This window comes from Eretmochelys imbricata, chromosome 1 (assembly GCF_965152235.1).
Source record: "Eretmochelys imbricata isolate rEreImb1 chromosome 1, rEreImb1.hap1, whole genome shotgun sequence".
NCBI lineage: Eukaryota > Metazoa > Chordata > Testudines > Cheloniidae > Eretmochelys > Eretmochelys imbricata.
This window is the reverse complement of record NC_135572.1, coordinates 244659773-244680062: the sequence shown is the minus strand read 5'-3', so window position 1 is coordinate 244680062 and position 20290 is coordinate 244659773. Positions and strand designations below refer to the sequence as shown.

At 41.9% G+C, this 20290-nt stretch overlaps 1 protein-coding gene across 1 annotated transcript in view; it reads left to right on the top strand.

The window, feature by feature from the left end:
* PIK3C2G (phosphatidylinositol-4-phosphate 3-kinase catalytic subunit type 2 gamma) overlaps positions 1 to 20290 on the top strand; it is a 289894-nt gene that overhangs the window by 91428 nt on the left and 178176 nt on the right. Inside the window, exon 15 of the mRNA XM_077831041.1 lies at positions 5596 to 5784. Within this exon, the coding sequence (XP_077687167.1) occupies positions 5596 to 5784 (189 nt within the window). The remainder of the gene's footprint in view (positions 1 to 5595; positions 5785 to 20290) is intronic.

Here is a 20290-nt window from a genome sequence, read left to right as displayed (position 1 = left end):
TAAATCTTTAGTTAGTGTAATGACTCATCCATTCCTAGTCTTTGTTCAAGCCTAATTTAATGGTATCCAGTTTGCAGATTAATTCCAGTTCTGCTGTTTCTCGTTGGAGTCTGTTTTTGAAGTTTTTTTGTTGTAATATTGTGACTTTTAGGTCTGTAATTGAGTGTCTGGGAAGGTTGAAGTGATCTCCAACTGGTTTTTGAATGTTGTAATTCTCGATGTCTGATTTGTGTCCATTTATTCTTTTGCATAGAGACTGTCCGGTTCGGCCAATGTACATGGCAGAGGGGCATTGCTGGCACATGATGGCATATATCACATTGGTGGATGTGCAGGTGAAAGAGCCTCTGATAGTGTGGCTGATGTGATTAGGTCCTATAATGGTGTCCCTTGAATAGATATGTGGACACAGTTGGCAACGGGCTTTGTTGCAAGGATAGCTTCTTGGGTTAGTGTTTTTGTTGTGTGGTTCCTGGTGAGTATTTGCTTCAGACTGGGGGGCTGTCTGTAAGCGAGGACTGGCCTGTCTCCCAAGATCTGTGAGAGTGAGGGATCGTCCTTCAAGATAGGTTGTAGATCCTTGATGAGGAATCAGAAGGTCATTTTAAATGGTCCATTTCTCCCTCTCTTTCTCTTTCACGCACACATCTTATAGCTTCATTTGTATTTTTTTTTAAAACCTGTATTCCTTTTTTAAAAGCTTTAACTGTTTTTCTCTTTTGGTTCCATTAATAAAAGTTCAAAGTTGTTGGTTTTTTACGGTGGTTGTTGCAATCAGAGTAAGCCAGACTACACTTAACTGCTTAATGTTATAATAATGAAGAAGGGTTTGTTAACATCTTATCTCTTGTTGGGCCCAAGAAATCTCCTTATCAGCACAACAATCCTCGGATGCTATATATGTGCAAAGTATTATTGTCACCTAGACTGAACATCTTTTTAGACATAAACTTTTACTATGACAGATAAACCTAAAACCTTTACCCTGATCAAATCTTTAAAGACAGCCGTTAAACAAGACAGTAACTCAGCAAAACAAGATAGGAAAGAGAAGACTGCCCCGTCACTGTAGAGGAATGGGGTAGATACAAGAAAGCATTGGTCTTTTATCTAACCATTTTTAAGCTTTAGCTGATTTAATCTGAACAGACTGTCATGTTCAGGAGATGCTGCTGGGAAACTAGAAAATCTCTAACGTCAACATGCAAGAGGTGTCCTCTAATTGCAATGTCTCACTGAATGCTGTTGGAGTGTAAAGGAACACATGACTGACCATCAAAAAGTTAAAGCTTTATCTCCTCTGCAGTGTGGCACACACACACACCCTCCATACAAACACAAGGATTGCTGGCTGCTGCTGTTGTGAGCACTCTGTGAATTGTTGAGCTACACAAAGGAGATCATGGATCACGCTGCCACTATTTGTATCTAAAGTTTAAAATATACTTTGTTTATTATAAAAAGAAAAGGAGGACTTGTGGCACCTTAGAGACTAACCAATTTATTTGAGCATAAGCTTTCATGAGCTACAGCTCACTTCATTGGATGCATACTATGGAAAGTGTAGAAGATCTTTTTATATACACACAAAGCATGAAAAAATACCTCCTCCCACCCCACTCTCCTGCTGGTAATAGCTTATCTAAAGTGATCACTCTCCTTACAATGTGTATGATAATCAAGGTGGGCCATTTCCAGCACAAATCCAGGGTTTAACAAGAACCTCTGAGGAGGGGAAGGGGGGTAGGAAAAAACAAGGGGAAATAGGCTACCTTGCATAATGACTTAGCCACTCCCAGTCTCTATTCAAGCCTAAGTTAATTGTATCCAATTTGCAAATGAATTCCAATTCAACAGTTTCTCGCTGGAGTCTGGATTTGAAGTTTTTTTGTTGTAATATCGCAACTTTCATGTCTGTAATCGCGTGACCAGAGAGATTGAAGTGTTCTCCGACAGGTTTATGAATGTTATAATTCTTGACATCTGATTTGTGTCCATTTATTCTTTTACGTAGAGACTGTCCAGTTTGACCAATGTACATGGCAGAGGGGCATTGCTGGCACATGATGGCATATATCACATTGGTGGATGTGCAGGTGAACGAGCCTCTGATAGTGTGGCTGATGTTATTAGGCCCTGTGATGGTGTCCCCTGAATAGATATGTGGGCACAGTTGGCAACGGGCTTTGTTGCAAGGATAGGTTCCTGGGTTAGTGGTTCTGTTGTGTGGTATGTGGTTGCTGGTGAGTATTTGCTTCAGGTTGGGGGGCTGTCTGTAGGCAAGGACTGGCCTGTCTCCCTAGATTTGTGGTCAGGGTGAAAGCTGGAGGCATGTAGGTAGGAATAGCGGTCAGTAGGTTTCCGGTATAGGGTGGTGATTATGTGACCATCATTTATTAACACTGTAGTGTCCAGGAAGTGGATCTCTTGTGTGGACTGGACCAGGCTGAGGTTGATGGTGGGATGGAAATTGTTGAAATCATGGTGGAATTCCTCAAGGGCTTCTTTTCCATGGGTCCAGATGATGAAGATGTCATCAATATAGCGCAAGTAGAGTAGGGGCATTAGGGGACAAGAGCTGAGGAAGCGTTGTTCTAAGTCAGCCATAAAAATGTTGGCATACTGTGGGGCCATGCGGGTACCCATAGCAGTGCCGCTGATCTGATCCTACCTACATGCCTCCAGCTTTCACCCTGACCACACCACACGATCCATCGTCTACAGCCAAGCTCTGCGATACAACCGCATTTGCTCCAACCCCTCAGACAGAGACAAACACCTACAAGATCTCTATCAAGCATTCTTACAACTACAATACCCACCTGCGGAAGTGAAGAAACAGATTGATAGAGCCAGAAGAGTACCCAGAAGTCACCTACTACAGGACAGGCCTAACAAAGAAAATAACAGAACTCCACTAGCTGTCACCTTCACCCCCAACTAAAACTCCTCCAACACATTATTAAGGATCTACAACCTATCCTGAAGGATGACTCAACACTCTCACAAATCTAAGGAGACAGGCCAGTCCTTGCCTACAGACAGCCCCCCAACCTGAAGCAAATACTCACCAGCAACCACATACCACACAACAGAACCACTAACCCAGGAACCTAACCTTGCAACAAAGCCTGTTGCCAACTGTGCCCACATATCTATTCAGGGGACACCACCACAGGGCCTAATAACATCAGCCACACTATCAGAGGCTCGTTCACCTGCACATCCACCAATGTGATTTATGCCATCATGTGCCAGCAATGCCCCTCTGCCATGTACATTGGTCAAACTGGACAGTCTCTACGTAAAAGAATAAATGGACACAAATCAGATGTCAAGAATTATAACATTCATAAACCAGTCGGAGAACGCTACAATCTCTCTGGTCACGCGATTACAGATATGAAAGTTGCGATATTACAACAAAAAAACTTCAAATCCAGACTCCAGCGAGAAACTGCTGAATTGGAATTCATTTGCAAATTGGATACAATTAACTTAGGCTTGAATAGAGACTGGGAGTGGCTAAGTCATTATGCAAGGTAACCTATTTCCCCTTGTTTTTTCCAACCCCCCCCCCTCCCCCAGACGTTCTTGTTAAACCCTGGATTTGTGCTGGAAATGGCCCACCTTGATTATCATACACATTGTAAGGAGAGTGGTCACTTTACATAAGCTATTACCAGCAGGAGAGTGGGGTGGGAGGAGGTATTTTTTCATGCTTTGTGTGTATATAAAAAGATCTTCTACACTTTCCACAGTATGCATCCGATGAAGTGAGCTGTAGCTCACGAAAGCTTATGCTCAAATAAATTGGTTAGTCTCTAAGGTGCCACAAGTACTCCTTTTCTTTTTGCGAATACAGACTAACACGGCTGTTACTCTGAAACCTTTGTTTATTATAGTGATTTGCTTAAAACTACTACTACTAGAAAATGACACGAGGTAAAGTGTCTCTTATGTGGCCCCTGTCACTATCATATCTGAACAGCTCACACAATTATGAATTTATTCTCCTCACATCCCTCTGAGCCAAGGAAAGCAAATTGTCTTTCCTCGCAACACTGTACCTCATGTTTATTGTTTGTACTGCCAATACCCATTCCAAATGCCTGGCAAATTCAAAATTGATTGAAGGAAACCTTTTTTCACATAACGCACAATTAATCTGTGGAACCCATTGCCATGAGATATTACCAAAGCCAAAAACTTAGCAGGATTCAGAAAGGGATAAACTATTTATTTGGCCTAAGACAAAGTTGGTGTTATAGCAGATCATGGGGGGAAGTGTTTAGAAGTGGATGCAAGCATTCACGTTTCAGAGCTTGATTCAACTTCCAACTATTGGGAGTTAGGAGAAAATTTTCCTGAAGGCAGGTTATCCCATTACTACCCACAGCAGGGATTTTTGAAGCTTCCTCTGATGCCTCTGATGCTGGTTACTGTCCAGGATGGGATGTTGGACAAGATAGATAGGTCTGATCTAGTGTGGCAACTCCTATGTTCTTTCAGAGCCTTAATGATATTTATAATGTTAATTCTGAATTTTGTCTATTTGTAATTTATTGTACATTTGTAAGGCTTGTTTTAAGTGCTTGAGTTTCAGCTACGATTGCCTGTTTACATTAGCAATTTTATCTTGATGAAGTTTTTGTTTGTTTGTGATGATACCAAACCCTAAGATTTAATGAGGCTATTTGTTTTATGGACCAAGAAAATGCATATGAATTGTTGGAGCATTTAAGGACATATGGTACACATTAACCTGATGTTCTTTTCATTGCCTTACTGATTTTTGCAATATTGGGGGATGCCAAGGCATTTTATTAATATGACATTCGCCCTCTCTGTGGGGGAGGTGGCACTACACCCATTCTGCAGATGAGTAAAGTGAGGCATAGCAGGCCAGACTGGTTTTTTGAAAGAGGTTTGCCTGACAAGTTTGCTATTTTCCAGGATAATGAAAAGCATATTCCATTCTATATGATAGATTCATTCAGTTTCTAGTAACAAGTGATCAGTCAGATACTTAGTACTTATACCTCTTTGCACACCCTGTGCAAGGACCAAGAACAATCATGGGGTGTGTGTGTGTGAGAGAGAGAGAGAGAGAGAACACATCGCCTTTTTAAAAGTCTCGTATCCTAGAATGTATATGAATGCTGTCACCTGAGTTGATCGGTGGTGGAGAGCGGAGGAGTGAAAGTTGACTACCTGTGTTATAATCAGTAGTTGTCACCACAGTTAATTAGAGATGCTATAGAATAGGCAGTGGACATCACAGTAATTTCTCTGGCCAAAACTGCACACACTAAAAAACGACTGTGGAGAAAAAGAGAGAGCGAGCGTGACCTTGGCAACGTGAAATATCTGTATGTGCATCTCTTTTGAGAGTTCATCTTTATATGTCCCAAGGCTGACAGATCCAGATTATAAATATCACTTCTTCATAAGAGCTGGTGTGCAGAAAATGATATCCCATTCCAAGGAGAAGTAGCAGCTAGAAAGCAGTACCCCCTCTTTACAATAGTTTGCTGCTACACAAGGCTCTAGGTGGTTTTAATTTCAAACTGAATTTCTAATCTTCTCTTCCAGGTTGTCAGAGCAAGAGAGAAGATTTTTATGGTTTTATCGTTCTTACTGCAATAATGAAAACTGTTCTCTTCCTTTGGTACTGGGCAGTGCCCCCAGTTGGGATCGAAAGAGCATATCAGAAATGTATACTGTGTTGAGGGAATGGATCTTTTCTAACCCTTTGGAGGCACTTGGGCTTCTGACTTTCAGGTAAGAGAAAATTAACAAAGTCAGAAAATAACAATAAACAGACTCCTAGTCTTCTGATTAATTCAGCACTTTGAGTTGCTTAGTATAATACCAAGCTTTGGTTCATTGACTGTCTGCTTTCAGCTTTCCCTCTGTATCAAAATGAAGATGTAATTGGAACTCTTGAGCTGACCTTCAGTTGAATGCGCTGGCCCTGCCTTCTTGCCTGAGAAATTTGCTATTTTGCAGGATAATGAAAAGCATATTTCATTCTATATGATGGATTCATTCAATTTCTAGTAACAGGTGATCAGTCAGATACTTAGCACTTATACAACACTTTGCATCTTAACGCTGCTGTACAGACACAAAGTGAGTAATGGAGATGGGGCTGAACCATGCTCCTAGATCAAGATGCTACCTCAAAGTGTGCATCTGGAAATGACCTTTGCCACTGGCCCTTCTTTCTGTAATAGAAACATCCCAAACTTTGGGAAAATTGAGAACTGGCTTCTAATGTTGCACTCTCATTGACTTTCAGTGAGAGCTGGGTGTCTTTTGTGCATCAGAAAGTGTCTCTGCTGTGGAGGGTACCTTTTAACCTGTGACATACATGATCTGAAGCAAAAAGAACCTGTGTCAGCAAACGTATTTTCTCAGGTTATTTTGGGGGAGGGGAGGCTTGTTTTAAGAAATCTGCCTGTGAAAATGTCACACAATTGGACAAAATGAGGGTGCAAATGATGCACTGTCAAGCCCTTGCTTGTCTGGGTGTTGAGCTTTCTACGATTAAAGCTGCAAATCCTGCTTTGCAAACTGATTTACTAGCTACAAACCATGTCTTTAGAAAAGAAATAAAAAGGAGAGGTTTTGGAGACTTCATCTAATCCCTTTGCCCAGTGAGTAAGGACTTCATACCCTCATTACTCATTTACAAAAACAGATACTTAAATATATATATTTAAAAATAACCACAGATAATTGTTGCTTTCCAGCATTATTCTTATCCCCCTTCTCTGGTTTAGGTTTGAATCCAAAGTATTAAGCTTCCCCACATACATACGAACATCTCCTATTGGAATGTAATGGGAGTTCTGCATGCAAAGATCTTGAAGGATTAGGTCCGTAGTGCATGGAAAGCCCTTTGGAACATTTGTGATTGTGCTCAAGCAGTGTATGTGTGCATACCATGTTTGCCATCATTGCAATATTTCTGCGCTTTCATGACTTACCAGAACACCCTTTTATTTCATGTTGGAACAAATACAATGACAAGCACCACAATTGATGTTCTCTCTCCAGACCGGCAAAAGTCTTAATGGTGATTTAGGGAACACGCCAAAACAGAACCTGTTAACTGGTTACACCTACAGTTGGCATTTCTGGAGACAAAGGGCTCAATTATTCCTTGAAGATCCAGCTCTACATTGGGTGTGGTATGCAGTTTTATAGCCCCATCCAAAAGGCATTGTGACTCACTTTGCCTGAAAGCCTTTCACAGAGCACAGTTGCTATGCTACATTTTTATGATGTGTCTTCACTGCAGTCCAAAAGTATGGTTGCAGCAAATGTAGGCACACCTGAGCTAACTTTGATCTAGCTAGATGAAAGCTAGCTTGAGTAACAATAATAGTTTAGCTGTTGCAGCACGGTTGGCAGTACAATCTATCCTCCTGAGTACAATCCCACCCAGAACCCTGGGTACATACTCGATCATGTCATAGCCACTGCTGCTGTGACTACTTTGTTGTTGTTACTCAAGCTAGCTTTTGTATAGCTAGATCAAAGCTAGTTCAAGTAAACCTACAGGAGTCACAACAGCACCTTCCAACTGCAGCACACCCTTATAAGATGCAATGTACACACCACTCTGAATCTGTCCAGCTCTGCAAGTTGGCATGGCAGGGTGGGCTGAGGTCATAACTCTGACTCCTCCAGTGCAGTCTGTGGAATGGCTGGCCAAGAGTAAATACTTGTGATTTGAGAGGGAAGGTTCCCCTAATTACATACCCTCACAGGAGATGTGCGCACCCTGGTTTATATTTTACAAACATGTTAACAAAAGAGGCCAGGGATCTCAATAGAAGTCGTCTTTTCTTTAGATATTCTGACTAGAAATATTTAATGTCCCTGGCAAGTTGCATGTGTGTTTAAGACGAACTGGGAAGCTGTCTTTGGGGATTAGGGGTAGTACACTGCTCACTAAATGTCCATTTTTAAAGGACCAGTTTCACAGATGGCTGAACTGCTAGAGGGGGGTGGGGGTTCAGCTGGCTGGGATTGTGGTGTCTTGTTTTTAACCTATTAAATAATTATCAGTTAAGTAATAGCAGTGGCTGTATTGCTAACTTGGCTTCACATTCCCACTCTGACCTTCAATCAGTTTGGACTGCAGGTGCATTGACTAAGCTGTTTGGGAAGGCTTGCTCTACTCTGGTCTGAATTATGCTTGGCTCTGGCAGCTTTTGCCCTCTGCTCCTGATTTCTCAGAGCAACAAAATGTCCTCCTAATTTCTTTTGACTATGGATTAAGCTACAAAAGGATGTCATATGCAAACAAAAGGTGGGGTGTGTCTAACAGAAATGCTTCTTATCTCAGCGTGTGTTTTCTCATGTGATCCAATAATGAGTATTCTCCATTTAATTAAAGAGTTGTTTCATGAGGACTGGAAGGCTCAGGGCTTGATAATGGGATCTTTGATCTCTGGGTTGCTAGTTCAAATGTAGTCCAATGTGATGGTAACCAGAAGTCTTTACCATCTGATGATTGTTCAGTGGCTTGTGTACATGAAATAAGTTGGCTGGTCTCTGGATAAATTTCTACATCACAGAAGTTGCCATGGCATCTGTCACCATTTGGCATGTTTATTATCAGTCTCATCCATGAAACTATGGGTCAAGATTTTCAGAAGTGACTGGTAATTTTGGGTGCTTCGGTTTTTGGTTGCTGCAGTTTTGGATTGCTTTATTTGAGACATCTTAAGGGACCTGATTTTCTGAGGGTGGGTGCTCAGCACTTTCTGAAACACAGGCTAGGTGCCCAAAAATCTCTAGTCACTTTTGAAAGCTTTGGGCTAAAGAGACTAAATTACATGACCTTCTCAAAGCAAGGTTAAAGGACATTTCCTGAGCACAAAGCTCACTTTTGCAAAGGGTAAGAGGAAAGAAAAGAAGTCACAGGAGACAACATTCAATTGTCTTGATCGCAAGAAGTCAGTACATCCCATGCAATTTAGTAAGAGTTGCAGATGCTCGGTGCCACTCAGGATCAAGCCCCAATGTTCAGAGCACATAATACAGCTCTCTCTGCAATATAGTGCAGGTTTAAAATTTTTAGTTGCTCACAAGCCTGTTAACTGTAATAGATGCATCTCATTCTTCTGGCATATCTCCCCTTTTGCTGACTATCTTCTCTACTTTACAAGCACTACTCTAGGCAGACTAATAATAAGCTAGTCATTTATGCACTAGAAAAGGAGAACTTTCCTAAACTGGAAACACATTCATGCTACGTTTCACAGATAAATTTAGTAGCAGTCTTGCATCCAATACATGCATCATGCATGGATTCTTAGGGCCTCCCAGGAGCCAGTCCTTAAAAAACAATTTAAAAAACATTGAAGAGCTCTTTAATGAAGGAAGGAGAGTAGAGGGCAGAATAAGATTTTACGCTCATAGTTTTACCTCTAATTTCAGGGAAGGCTGATTACAAACTACAGTCTGAAAAATATAAATTTTCCCAAGGCAAAGGGTAGAAAGCTGGTCCCTCCTCCCCTGCACTGCTGGCTGCTGTCCTGTGCATCTCCATTTTCATCATTGGCTTCCCTTACTTAGCTTCCTTGGGAGAAAGCCAAGATTTTAGTTCAACTCTCACTTCTCTGTGTGGCACACCAGCCAGGGAAATGATACAGGCACAGTTATTGTGGTGATGGAAAAAAGCCAAATGCAGTGTTATAAATGCCATCATATACATGGCGGGCACACTTATACTCTATATACATGTAGGGCAGGTGCACCTAAAAATTGTCAGGCTATTTTGCTTTTCAGATTACATACTGTGTTCTTTTATATTTGGTATTTATGAACGTATTAGCTAACCTGAAGAACAAAATAACTAGATAACAATTTTGAGTGTACATGAAATATCAGAGCTTCATAGCACCCAGCAACAGCTCCCCACAAAAGACAGATAGTACCAACCCGCTTTTTACCACATACAAGAGAGAGAAACAAATTTTCCTGCAAACTGTGGGTTGGACCCGGGCTGCACAACTACAAGGACCTAGGGACTAGAACCCAGGTTGGCAGAGCCTCAGGTGGCTGAGATTCCCACAGTGCCACCAAGAACCATGCAGAGGTGCAGCCAGGGAGCATCATCGTGGAGAGTAGGCACTGCAGGAAGTACCGCCCATGAGACCTAGAGTGATAGTACCCTGTGGGCCTGTGATTGGCCAAGTGCCCCTACTTCACCCCTTTGGTTGGCCCAGGAAGTTTTCTAGGTAACTACACAGACCTTGGACTGCTGCAGTGCCAGACTTTGCCTTGTCTCCTGATCTCTGACTTCAACCCCAACTAGTGTCCCTCGATTCTAACCCAGTACTGCCTCTGATATCTGGACTTTGACCCCAACCTGACTCTGATTCTGACTCTTGTTTATGGGACCTGGCCCTGCGATTCCTCCAGCTCCTGCCTGGTGACTCCTGTTCCTGGTGGACAGACCTCCGCTAAGCTGTGACCACTAGGCCAGACCACCTACACCCCACGCACTTACAACAGGGGAGTAAGGAGGAGTAAGAACCCCTCTTATATCCCACTGCATGCTAAGAGGATCTTCACTTCAGGCACATGGGATAAGAGGGTTTATGTGCCTGCTTGAGCCGTTCCCAGAATAGGTGGACAGAGAGGTGTGGGAAATGGACAGTCCTCACTCCATCCCCCTACTTGTTGACCAGAGTTGCTAAGCTAGCACTTTTTCTAGACCAGAAGTAAATTGTTACCACCCAGGCTCCAAGAGGAAGCAGGATTAGAATTGATAGGGTTTTGAGTCTTCTCTACTAGGCTTTATGGGTCCCTGCAGAGTAAGCTGCCAGGCATAGAGTTTTAATCTCCAGCTTCTTGAGGAAAGAGGGTCTGGTTGCTCTCAAAAAGATCCTTAGGCTAGTGTGGTTGCAGTGCCTCAACAATAACAGATGGAAGAGAGGCCGGCCAGTTTCCTTCAGATACTAAAGGAGGTAGCATGTGGGGTAGAATGTCATTGGAAGGCTTGAAGATAGCAGTGCTGGATAAGGGCCCCCAGTGTTTGGTCGGGCAGTGGGGGTGGGGGTAAGAAAGCAAGAGTGTTTGGGATTAGATAAGTCTCTGGAGGTTTGAATTCCTGAACTTGAACATCCAAATGAACATTAAGAAGTCAGTTTGTGGACAGCCTCTCTCCTTCTCTGCTGCTGGATTTATTTTGTGAATACCATAGTTATATGGACCCTACAAAATGCTGGAATCCCTAGTTTTTTGCCCCTGTGACTATATGAGATTATCCTTGTAAAGAGTATAAGGGGAGATGTTAACACGAGTGTACTGGCAAAATAACAATATCCTTAAACTTTCCTGCTTCTCTTCTTAGTCAGAATACCCTTCTTCACCTCCTGATCTGAACCTGATGTCAGTGTTCATTACTTTACTAGATATAGTGGCTAATGTGTCCCATCCCAAATGTGGCTGCACTATAGAGCTGGGTAACGTTAAGTGTAGTCTAATTTGTAAAAGTGCGGTGAGACATCTGAAAGTCACTTCACAAATAATAGTAAAAATACCTGGTGATTTGGGGCTAAATTCTGTTCTATTATTCCAGTGCAAATCCGGATTGACTTCAGTGAAGTTGCTTCAAATTGCTCCTGATGTAATTAGGAGTAGAATTTGGCTGGTTTCCTCCACATCAATAGCAGAATGCCAATAAAATAATTGAGTAAGAAGCAGTTAGATTATATCTTGTCTGTTGAATCTCTTTGATTCTGAAAGTTATTGTATATGTATGTATAGAGTAGAGTAAACACAGGCTTATCTGCCATGTAAACAGGGATGTTACTACACATCATTTGGTAGTTGTATTTAGATTTACAGGACAGACAAACTGTAAAGTCATGAAACTGCTATGTATTAATGTTGTAATAGACGACACTGCAATAAGTGGCAGATCATTACTAAGGCATTCAATAGCCTTTTCAGTATCTTTAACTTTGATTAAATCTTTTGCTGGCAAGCACACATAGTTAAAATGGATAAATGTTCTGGGTGACTTGCAGTGTTTGTGCACAGATATGCAAAGGTAGGCAGAAAGCTAAACACCTAAGGACCATCTGAAGGTTGTGTAAGTAAGATGAGGAGGACATTTGTTGTCCTCTGGAAAAATAAGATCCTAGCCCATGGATGATTTCAAATGGAAAAGCCTTATTAGAAAATTTATTCCTACCCCTCCTCCTCTATCAATCATAGAAATGCAGTGCTGTAAGGGATCTTGAGAGGTCATCTAGTCCATCCCCTGGCACTGAACCAGAACCAAGTATAACTACGCTATCCCTGGCAAATGTTTATCTAACCTGTTTTTGAAAACATCCAAACCTCCACTGCCTCCCATGGAAGCCTGTTCCAGAGTTTAACTCTCCTTACAGTTAGAAAGTTTTTCCTAATATCTAACTGAAATCTCTCTTGCTGCAAATTAAGCTATTTTCTTCTTGTCCTACCTTCAGTGGTCCTGGAGAACAATTGATCACCATCCTCTTTATGACAGCCCTTAACAGGTCCACTCTCGGTCTTCTTGTCTGAAAACTATGCATGCCCAGTTTTTTTAACCTTTCCTCATAGGTCGGGTTTTCTCAACTTTTTACCATTTGTGTTGCTCTCCTATGGACTCTCTCCAGTTTGTCCATGTTCTTATTAAAATGTGGTGCCCAGAACTGGACACAATACTCCAGCTGAGACCTCACCAGTGTCAAGTAGAATGGGACACAGGACTTCCCATGTCTTACATATGAAACTCCTGGTAATTCACCCCAAAATGATATTAACCCTTTTTCAGCTGCATCATGTTGTTGGTTCATATTCAATTTGTGATCCACTATAACCCCCCCAGATCCTTTTCAGCCTAGCCAGTTATTCCCCATTTTGTTGGTTTGCATTTGCTATTTTTCTGAAGTGTAGTACTTCTCACTTGTGTTTACTCCATCTCATCTTGATGATTTCAGACCAATTCTCCAGTTTTCAAGGTCATTTTGAATTCTAATCCTATCCTCCAAAGTGTTTGCAGCCTCTCCCATCTTGGTGTCATCTGCAAATTTTCTTCACTCCATTATCTAAGTCATTAATGAAAATATTGAATAGTAGTAGACCCAGGACAGACCCCTGCAGGATCCCACTAGATATGTCCCCCAGTTTGACAGTAAACCATTGATAAATACTTTTCAGTATTGTATTTCAATCAGTTTTGCACCACATTATAGTAGTTATACCAAGACCACATTTTCCCAGTTTGCTTATGAGAATGTCATGGAGGTATGTTTCAAAAGCATTTACTAAAATCAAGATATATCACATCTACAGCTCCCCCCCCCCCAGTAGGCCAGTAACCCGATCAAAGAAGGAAATTAGGTTGTGTGACAAAGTTCCTCCTCTGCCTTGGTGGGTCCTGCGCTTATTGGCAGATTTGCTCGCCTCAGAGGTTCACGGCAGCCCTCAGTTTGGCCACTTTCATGGCTCAAATCTGCCGGTCACTCAGTTAGCCTCATCACTGGCCAGCATGGGGAAATGGAAGAAGAAGAATCCCTGCAGTCTCTGCTGATCCACCTAGTGGATCGGGAACAGGCCAGAGACCTTCCCCTCTGGTGGAACCCACAGTCCAGGTCAACTCCTCCGGTATCAAGTAGGGAGTTGGGGGGATGGAGGGAGGGGGGGAACCCGGGCCCACCCTCTACTCCGGGTTCCAGCCCAGGGCCCTGTGGATTGCAGCTGTTACAAGAGCCAGCTACAACTCCCTGGGCTACTTCCCCATGGCCTCCTCCCAACAGCTTCTTTATTCTCACCACAGGACCTTCCTCCTGATGTCTGATAATACTTGTACTTCTCAGTCTTCCAGTAGTACGCCTGCTTACTCTCAGCTTCTTGTGCCTCTTGCTCCTTGCAAGTGCACCAGAAACTGAAGTGAGCTCCTTTTTAAACCCAGGTGCCCTGATTAGCCTGCCTGTCTTAAATGATTCTGGCAGCTTCTTGATTGGCTGCAGGTGTTCTAATCAGCCTGTCTGCCTTAATTGTTTCCAGAAAGTTCCTGATTGTTCTGGAACCTTCCCTATTACCTTACCCAGGGAAAAGGGACCTACTTAACCTGGGGCTAATATATCTGCCTTCTATCACTCTCCTCTAGCCATCTGGCCTGACCCTGTCACAGTTGGTTTGGCATGACTTATTCTTCACAAATCCATGTTGACTATTCTTTATAACTCTATTGTTGTCTAGGTGCATACAAATTGATTGTTTAGTAATTTTTCCAGTGTCTTCCCAGGTGTCAAAGTCAAGCTGATTGGTCTATAATTTCCTCGGTTCTTCTTTGTTCCCCTTTTTATAGATAGGTACTATGTTTTTTTCTCCTCCAGTCTTCTTCTCCAGTCATCCTGGCACTCCATGATTGTGAGGCATATCATAACCAAGTGGCTAATGATGTCAAATTTGGCTTAACCAGGGGTGACTTGAAGCCAGCATTCCGCACCATTCGCAACCTCAACAGACAAGAGGTAGTCACTACAAATGGCATCCTGAATGACAGCCAAGGCCATCCATGTAAATCGGGTGATGACATTCTCTCATACTGAGTGGAATATTATCACAGTGTCCTGAACCATCCTCCAGCTGCCTCTTGTTCAGAGCTGGATGATCTGGCAGTCACTGCAGTTCTGGATCCAGATGCACCAACACTGGATGAAGTGAAGTGTGCCATCTCTAAACTGCGCAGCTGGTGCTGATGGCATCCCCTCAGAGCTACTAAAATGTGCTATTGATACTGTAGCAGAATCACTTCTGGTCATCTTTCATCTGGTGTGGAGAACTGGAACCCTGCCAACTGCCTGGAAGGACGGTATTGTGATCTTACTCTATAAGGGCATTATCTGTATTACTCTATAATAGCTATAGGCCGATCACCTTGCTCTCCATTCCAGGGAAGGTATTTGTGCATGTTTTGCTGGCATGCCTGGAGCCTTTGCTACATCCGAAGCATTGTCCCCAACAGTCAGGCTTTACAAGGAACAGGTCCACATTAGATGCCATTTGGCCCTTCGCTTGTTGTCAGAGATACATCGTGAGTTCAGGAAGCCTCTGCACGTAGCATATGTTGATCTTAAGGCTGCATTTGATTCAGTAGACCATGTCGCATTATGGAAGGCCTTAAAGGGCATAGGTGTCCTTACCACTCTGCTGGACTTGATTAGAGAGCTGCACAATGGAACTGCTGCTCGTGTTCATCTGAGGAACTAGATGTCAGTGCCTTAAATGACTGTCTGGTGTTAGGCAGGGTTGCGTTTTGGCCCCTGCACTCTTTTGTTGGGCAATGGATTTCATAATGCAACATTCCGTCCGGTCCATAGGCCTTGAGATCGGTGATCTCTCAGTCACAGACCTTGACTACGCTCATGACGTTGTTCTTTTAGTACAGAGCCCTGACTGGTTTCGTGAGGCACTCCAGCATATGGAGGAGTCATCAGCTAAGATTGGTCTCCATGTTTCATGGTCAAAGACAAAACTGCAAAATCTAGGACCAGGTCCACCCGGGACTCCAATCTCTTTGAACAACAAAACTGTCAAATCAGTTTCCAGCTTTTGTTATCTGGGCTCTATACTTGCCAGCTCCTCCAATTCTCACATGGAGGTTCTCCATCGGATTGGCATCGCAGCATCTGCCATGGACCGTTTACAATGGATATGGAATCAACACCATCTTAGTATGACAACCAAGTTCAGGATTTATTCAAGCTGCATCCTTCCCATTACTGTTGTACAGCTGCCAGACATGAACACTACAGTGCTCAGACTGGACAAAGCTGGAGGCTTTACACACAAAATGTCGACATTGTATATTGGGCATAAAGTGGAATTACTTCATTTGTAATGCAGATGTTTTTGGTCGCTTGGGTGTACAGACTACTGGGGCCATTGTCTGCGGGCAGCACCTTATGTTTTTCTGACATGTTGCAAGAATGCCAGAAGATGTTCCAGCAGACACTGTTCTCTGGGTGGCTTGTAACATTCGGGATAAAATTCCACCAACCGAGGGGTGGAGGCAGCTCAGAGGCAGACCCCCTATTACATGGGTTCATCAAGTCTGTTCCGATGTGGGACTCTCAGACCGTCAAGCCTTTGCGGTTGCACAGGAACGGACCAAATGGTAAACAATCACTATGGCTGACTGTCTGGCTAAGCCTTGAAGAAGAAGCAGTAGTCTTCTGGGATCTCACTCATCACCATGAGTTCTGAAAGATATGCTAATGGTTTCAACATTGTTTCAGCTAATTCCTTAGATACCCTAAGATGCATTTCATCAGGTCCTGCCAACATGAATACATCTAACTTACCTAAATATTCTTTCACCTGTTTTTTCCATATTTTGGCTTGTGTTCTTTCCCCCTTGTTAATATTAATTGTGTTAAGTATCTGGTCACCATTTACCTTTTTAATGCGTATTTTACTTCAATCTTCACTAAACACCTCAGCCTTCTTGATGTTGTCCATTATTAGCTCTCCTTCCCCGCTAAGTAGAATACCTATGCTTTCCTTCATCTTTCTCTTATTCCTAATGTATTTATAGAACCTAATCTTATTTGCTTTTTATGTTCCTTGCTAGGTGTAACTCATTTTGTGCCTTAGCCTTTCTGATTTTGTTCCTACATGCATGTGCTATTCTTTTGTACTCATCCTTAGCAGTCTGTCCATGCTTCCAGTTTTTGTAGGATTGTAATAATTTTCAGGTCACTGAAGAGGTCTGGATGGGACCATACTGACCTCTTACTATTCTTCCTGTCTTTTCATCACATTGGAATAGTTTGCTATTGTCCCTTTAATATTGTCCCTTGGAGAAACTGTCAGCTTTTTTGTCCCTTGGAGAAATTGAACTCCTTTTTCCCTTATGTTTTCTTCCCATGGACTTTACCTAATAGTTCTCTGAGTTTGTTAAAGTCTGTTTTGCGGGGGGGGGGGGGGGGGGTTAAGTCCATTATCCTGATTCCGCTGCTCTCACTCCATCTGTTCCTTAGAATCCAAAAATTATCATTTCATGATGATTTTCACTCACATGCCTTCCACCTTCCCTGTTAGTCAGAATCAAGTCTAAAATGGCTGTCCATCTAGTTACTTCCTCCACCTACTGAAACATAAAATTGTCCCCAAAACATTCCAAGAACTTATTGGACATATTGTATTTTGCTATATTACTTTTCAATGCAGGATATAGTTCCCAGTAGTGGAAATATCATATATTTAAACTGATGTATACTTGATCTTAGGATATGTCTACACTAGGAGCACTTTATTTCAAAAGAAATATTGGCATACTATATCAGCAAAGCACTCCTAGTGTGGATGCAGCAACACCAGCACGGATGCATTTGTACCAGTGTAGTAAAACCATGCCCTATGAATGAAACAAGCTATTCAATAAAAGGCCAGCTTCACCAATATAATTGTGTTTATGCTAGAGACTTCTGCCAGCACAGCTATGTCATTCGGGGATCACAACTCTTCACACCCCTGACTGACGTATCAAAGCTGGCAAAAGTCTGTAGTATGGACATAACCTTAGTCAAAAGGCCACAAAAATATGTAAAAAAAAAATAAAAGTACAAATGCAATGACTAAATTCTGCCCTTTTAAAGATCTATGGGCCAAATTAATACCTATGTAACTCAATAGTGAATTTAGCCCCAGGAGCCCAACTTGAAAACATTGGGTCATGTGTATCTCTCAATCTGTGGGAGCTGCATATGCAGTATGAGGGTCAGTATTAGGGTTGTCTAGCTGATCTCTATGCAGAGCTTGGAAACAGCCAGTATGCATCCATATACTATAAGTGGTGCTTTTTTAAAACTACTGTACTAGAATTTCAGATTTTGGGGGCTTTTTTTTCAAAGCAAGTCCCAAACTGTTAAGGGAAACTGGGACTGGGCATTGAGGTCAGGGAAGCCTGGGAAAGGAGACGGGGACTGGGTGCCCTGGGGACAAGGGGCAGCTGAAATCAGATGAGGGTCTCGGGGAGGAGACAGTGACTGGCAGAAGAAGGGAGTGCAGGATGAGGGGAGATAGATCTGACATAGAGCTGGGTGAGAACTGGTACTGGTGGGGCAAAGTTAGGACAAAAAGCAAGAGATACAGTGTGGGAAGATTGAGATTAGACGAGGAGTCTGGTACTGAAAGCCAGTGTGGATGGGAAACATGGGGAAGAAAGATGACTGGAAGGCACCATGGTGGATGGGGATGAGGACCCTTGAGAGAAGAAACTGGGACTGGTTGGGCACGATGTTTGGGGACCACATGAGGGAAACTGTGAATGGCTGGACAGGGAGATGGAGAGCCACTGGAAGAAGACTAAATGATTGGGGTGGGAGATTAGAACAAGAGCTGGTTGGGAACTTTTCAACAATTTATTTTTTTAGGTTGGAAAATGACAGTTTGTTGAAACTGCAACTTATTGTGAGAAAATACCAGTTTCAATGAAACATCTGGCCACAGATCAAGAGAGAGACCAACCCCAGAATTGATCAAGTGGCAGAGGTCTGGATTTAGAAGTTCCAATCCTTTTGATGAACTGTGTGGATGTCGAGATGATACCATGTGATGGAATTTGTTTTTTCAGTTTTCTTTTTATAAAAATCTAAGAAATTACACCCAAAACGTACATTATTCTGGTTGCAAAGTCAAGCATTCAAAATGTTGAAATGTCAGAGTTAAGGTTGCCTGTTTCACCTTAATTTGACACCGTTGTGTAAGTGCATTGTGATAAACTCTTTAATTACATGACCACATACTATTATTCCACAGGATCTTGGGGCCACACAAAGAAAAACGAGGAAAAAACAAAATATTGAATAGCTGCTCATTAAGTGAGCACTGTCCATCCTGTGCACTGAACAAGGCAGGGATTCTGTGGAAACAATAGTATGTGATTACATAATTAAAGAATATCCGTGCGTACACACAGGTTACGTAGGCATCCTTAATTCTGGCATTTCCTAACTTTTGAGTGTTTGACTTTGCAACACACACACACACACACGAGAGAGGATAGTGTGTTACTTTGTTCCTAATATCCCTTTAGATTATTACAACTGAAATAATAGTGAAAAATCAAACGTCCCTTTCACCGTTTATACTGCTTGCTTACTTTCTGTATTGCATTCAGTCTAGATAATGAAGGTAGACTGGTCAGTTTCATTTTCTAATTTTCATGAATTAGCACAAAGCTGCTTCAATATTTTGCTTACAGACCTGCAGAGGAATGTTGAAATGATAATATTTTAAAAAACAACTAGTTTTCATTGTAAAACAAAAAAAATTTAAAATTGTGGGAAAAAATTCTATTCTTGTTAAGTTCTGTAAATCTCCAGTCTCAATCTATTTATAAATATAAAAAAGCACAACAATAATGCTTAATTTTGTAACCTAAATCTTAGTTCCATATCCATTTAAGTATTCATTGACACTTCTGTCTGCCTTCGTAGGCATTTATAAAGCACCCAGCAACATGATATCCTACGCTTCTTGGAGTTCTGAGGCTCTAGAAATCAATGTATCGATTATACTGGTCTGGAAGTGTAGCTGTCTACGTTTCTGACAAATATTATATCCTTCATTTCACGGCTCAGATTTGCAATACCATGTGGGACAACACAGCAGAATGTAAACTGTTTATACAAAATGAGAGCAGGGCTTACAGCACTGCATGGCATACGGTAAACTTCTCATAGGTGGCATGTGCCAGAAAGGCGGCATGTGAGATACCTTTCTCTACTAAAAGGAGCATTGCACGCTATAAAATACTCCAACCTCTACAGTAAAATATTTCCATCCTATCTACCTAACAAATATGTATGAGTTCTCCAACATATTGTTGTTTGAGATCATACATTAAAATTAAGACTATTTTATCTGTTACAAATGAAAACTATAGATATGCATTAATTGTAGTAATTGATTCTTAGATCTAAAAGTCTCCAGGGAATGTCACAAATTCACATGAAGTCTCAGCAGTGCTAGGTTTTTTATTTGGATCTGATTTAGCTGAACGATGTAGCTCAAGACACGTTTCCTTTCTGGATACCCATATGAAGAGAATCAAGAACAGTTGTTCTTACTTCCAAAGCAAATTGCAATTTGCTTACTCAGCTCAGAATCCTGTTTCAGCTGTCAGTGTAAAGTCTGAAAGGAGATACAACTACATTAAGGGAAGTTATAAACAGGAAGGTGGTCAATTATTTTCAGTAGTTAGTCAGGAAAGATTAAA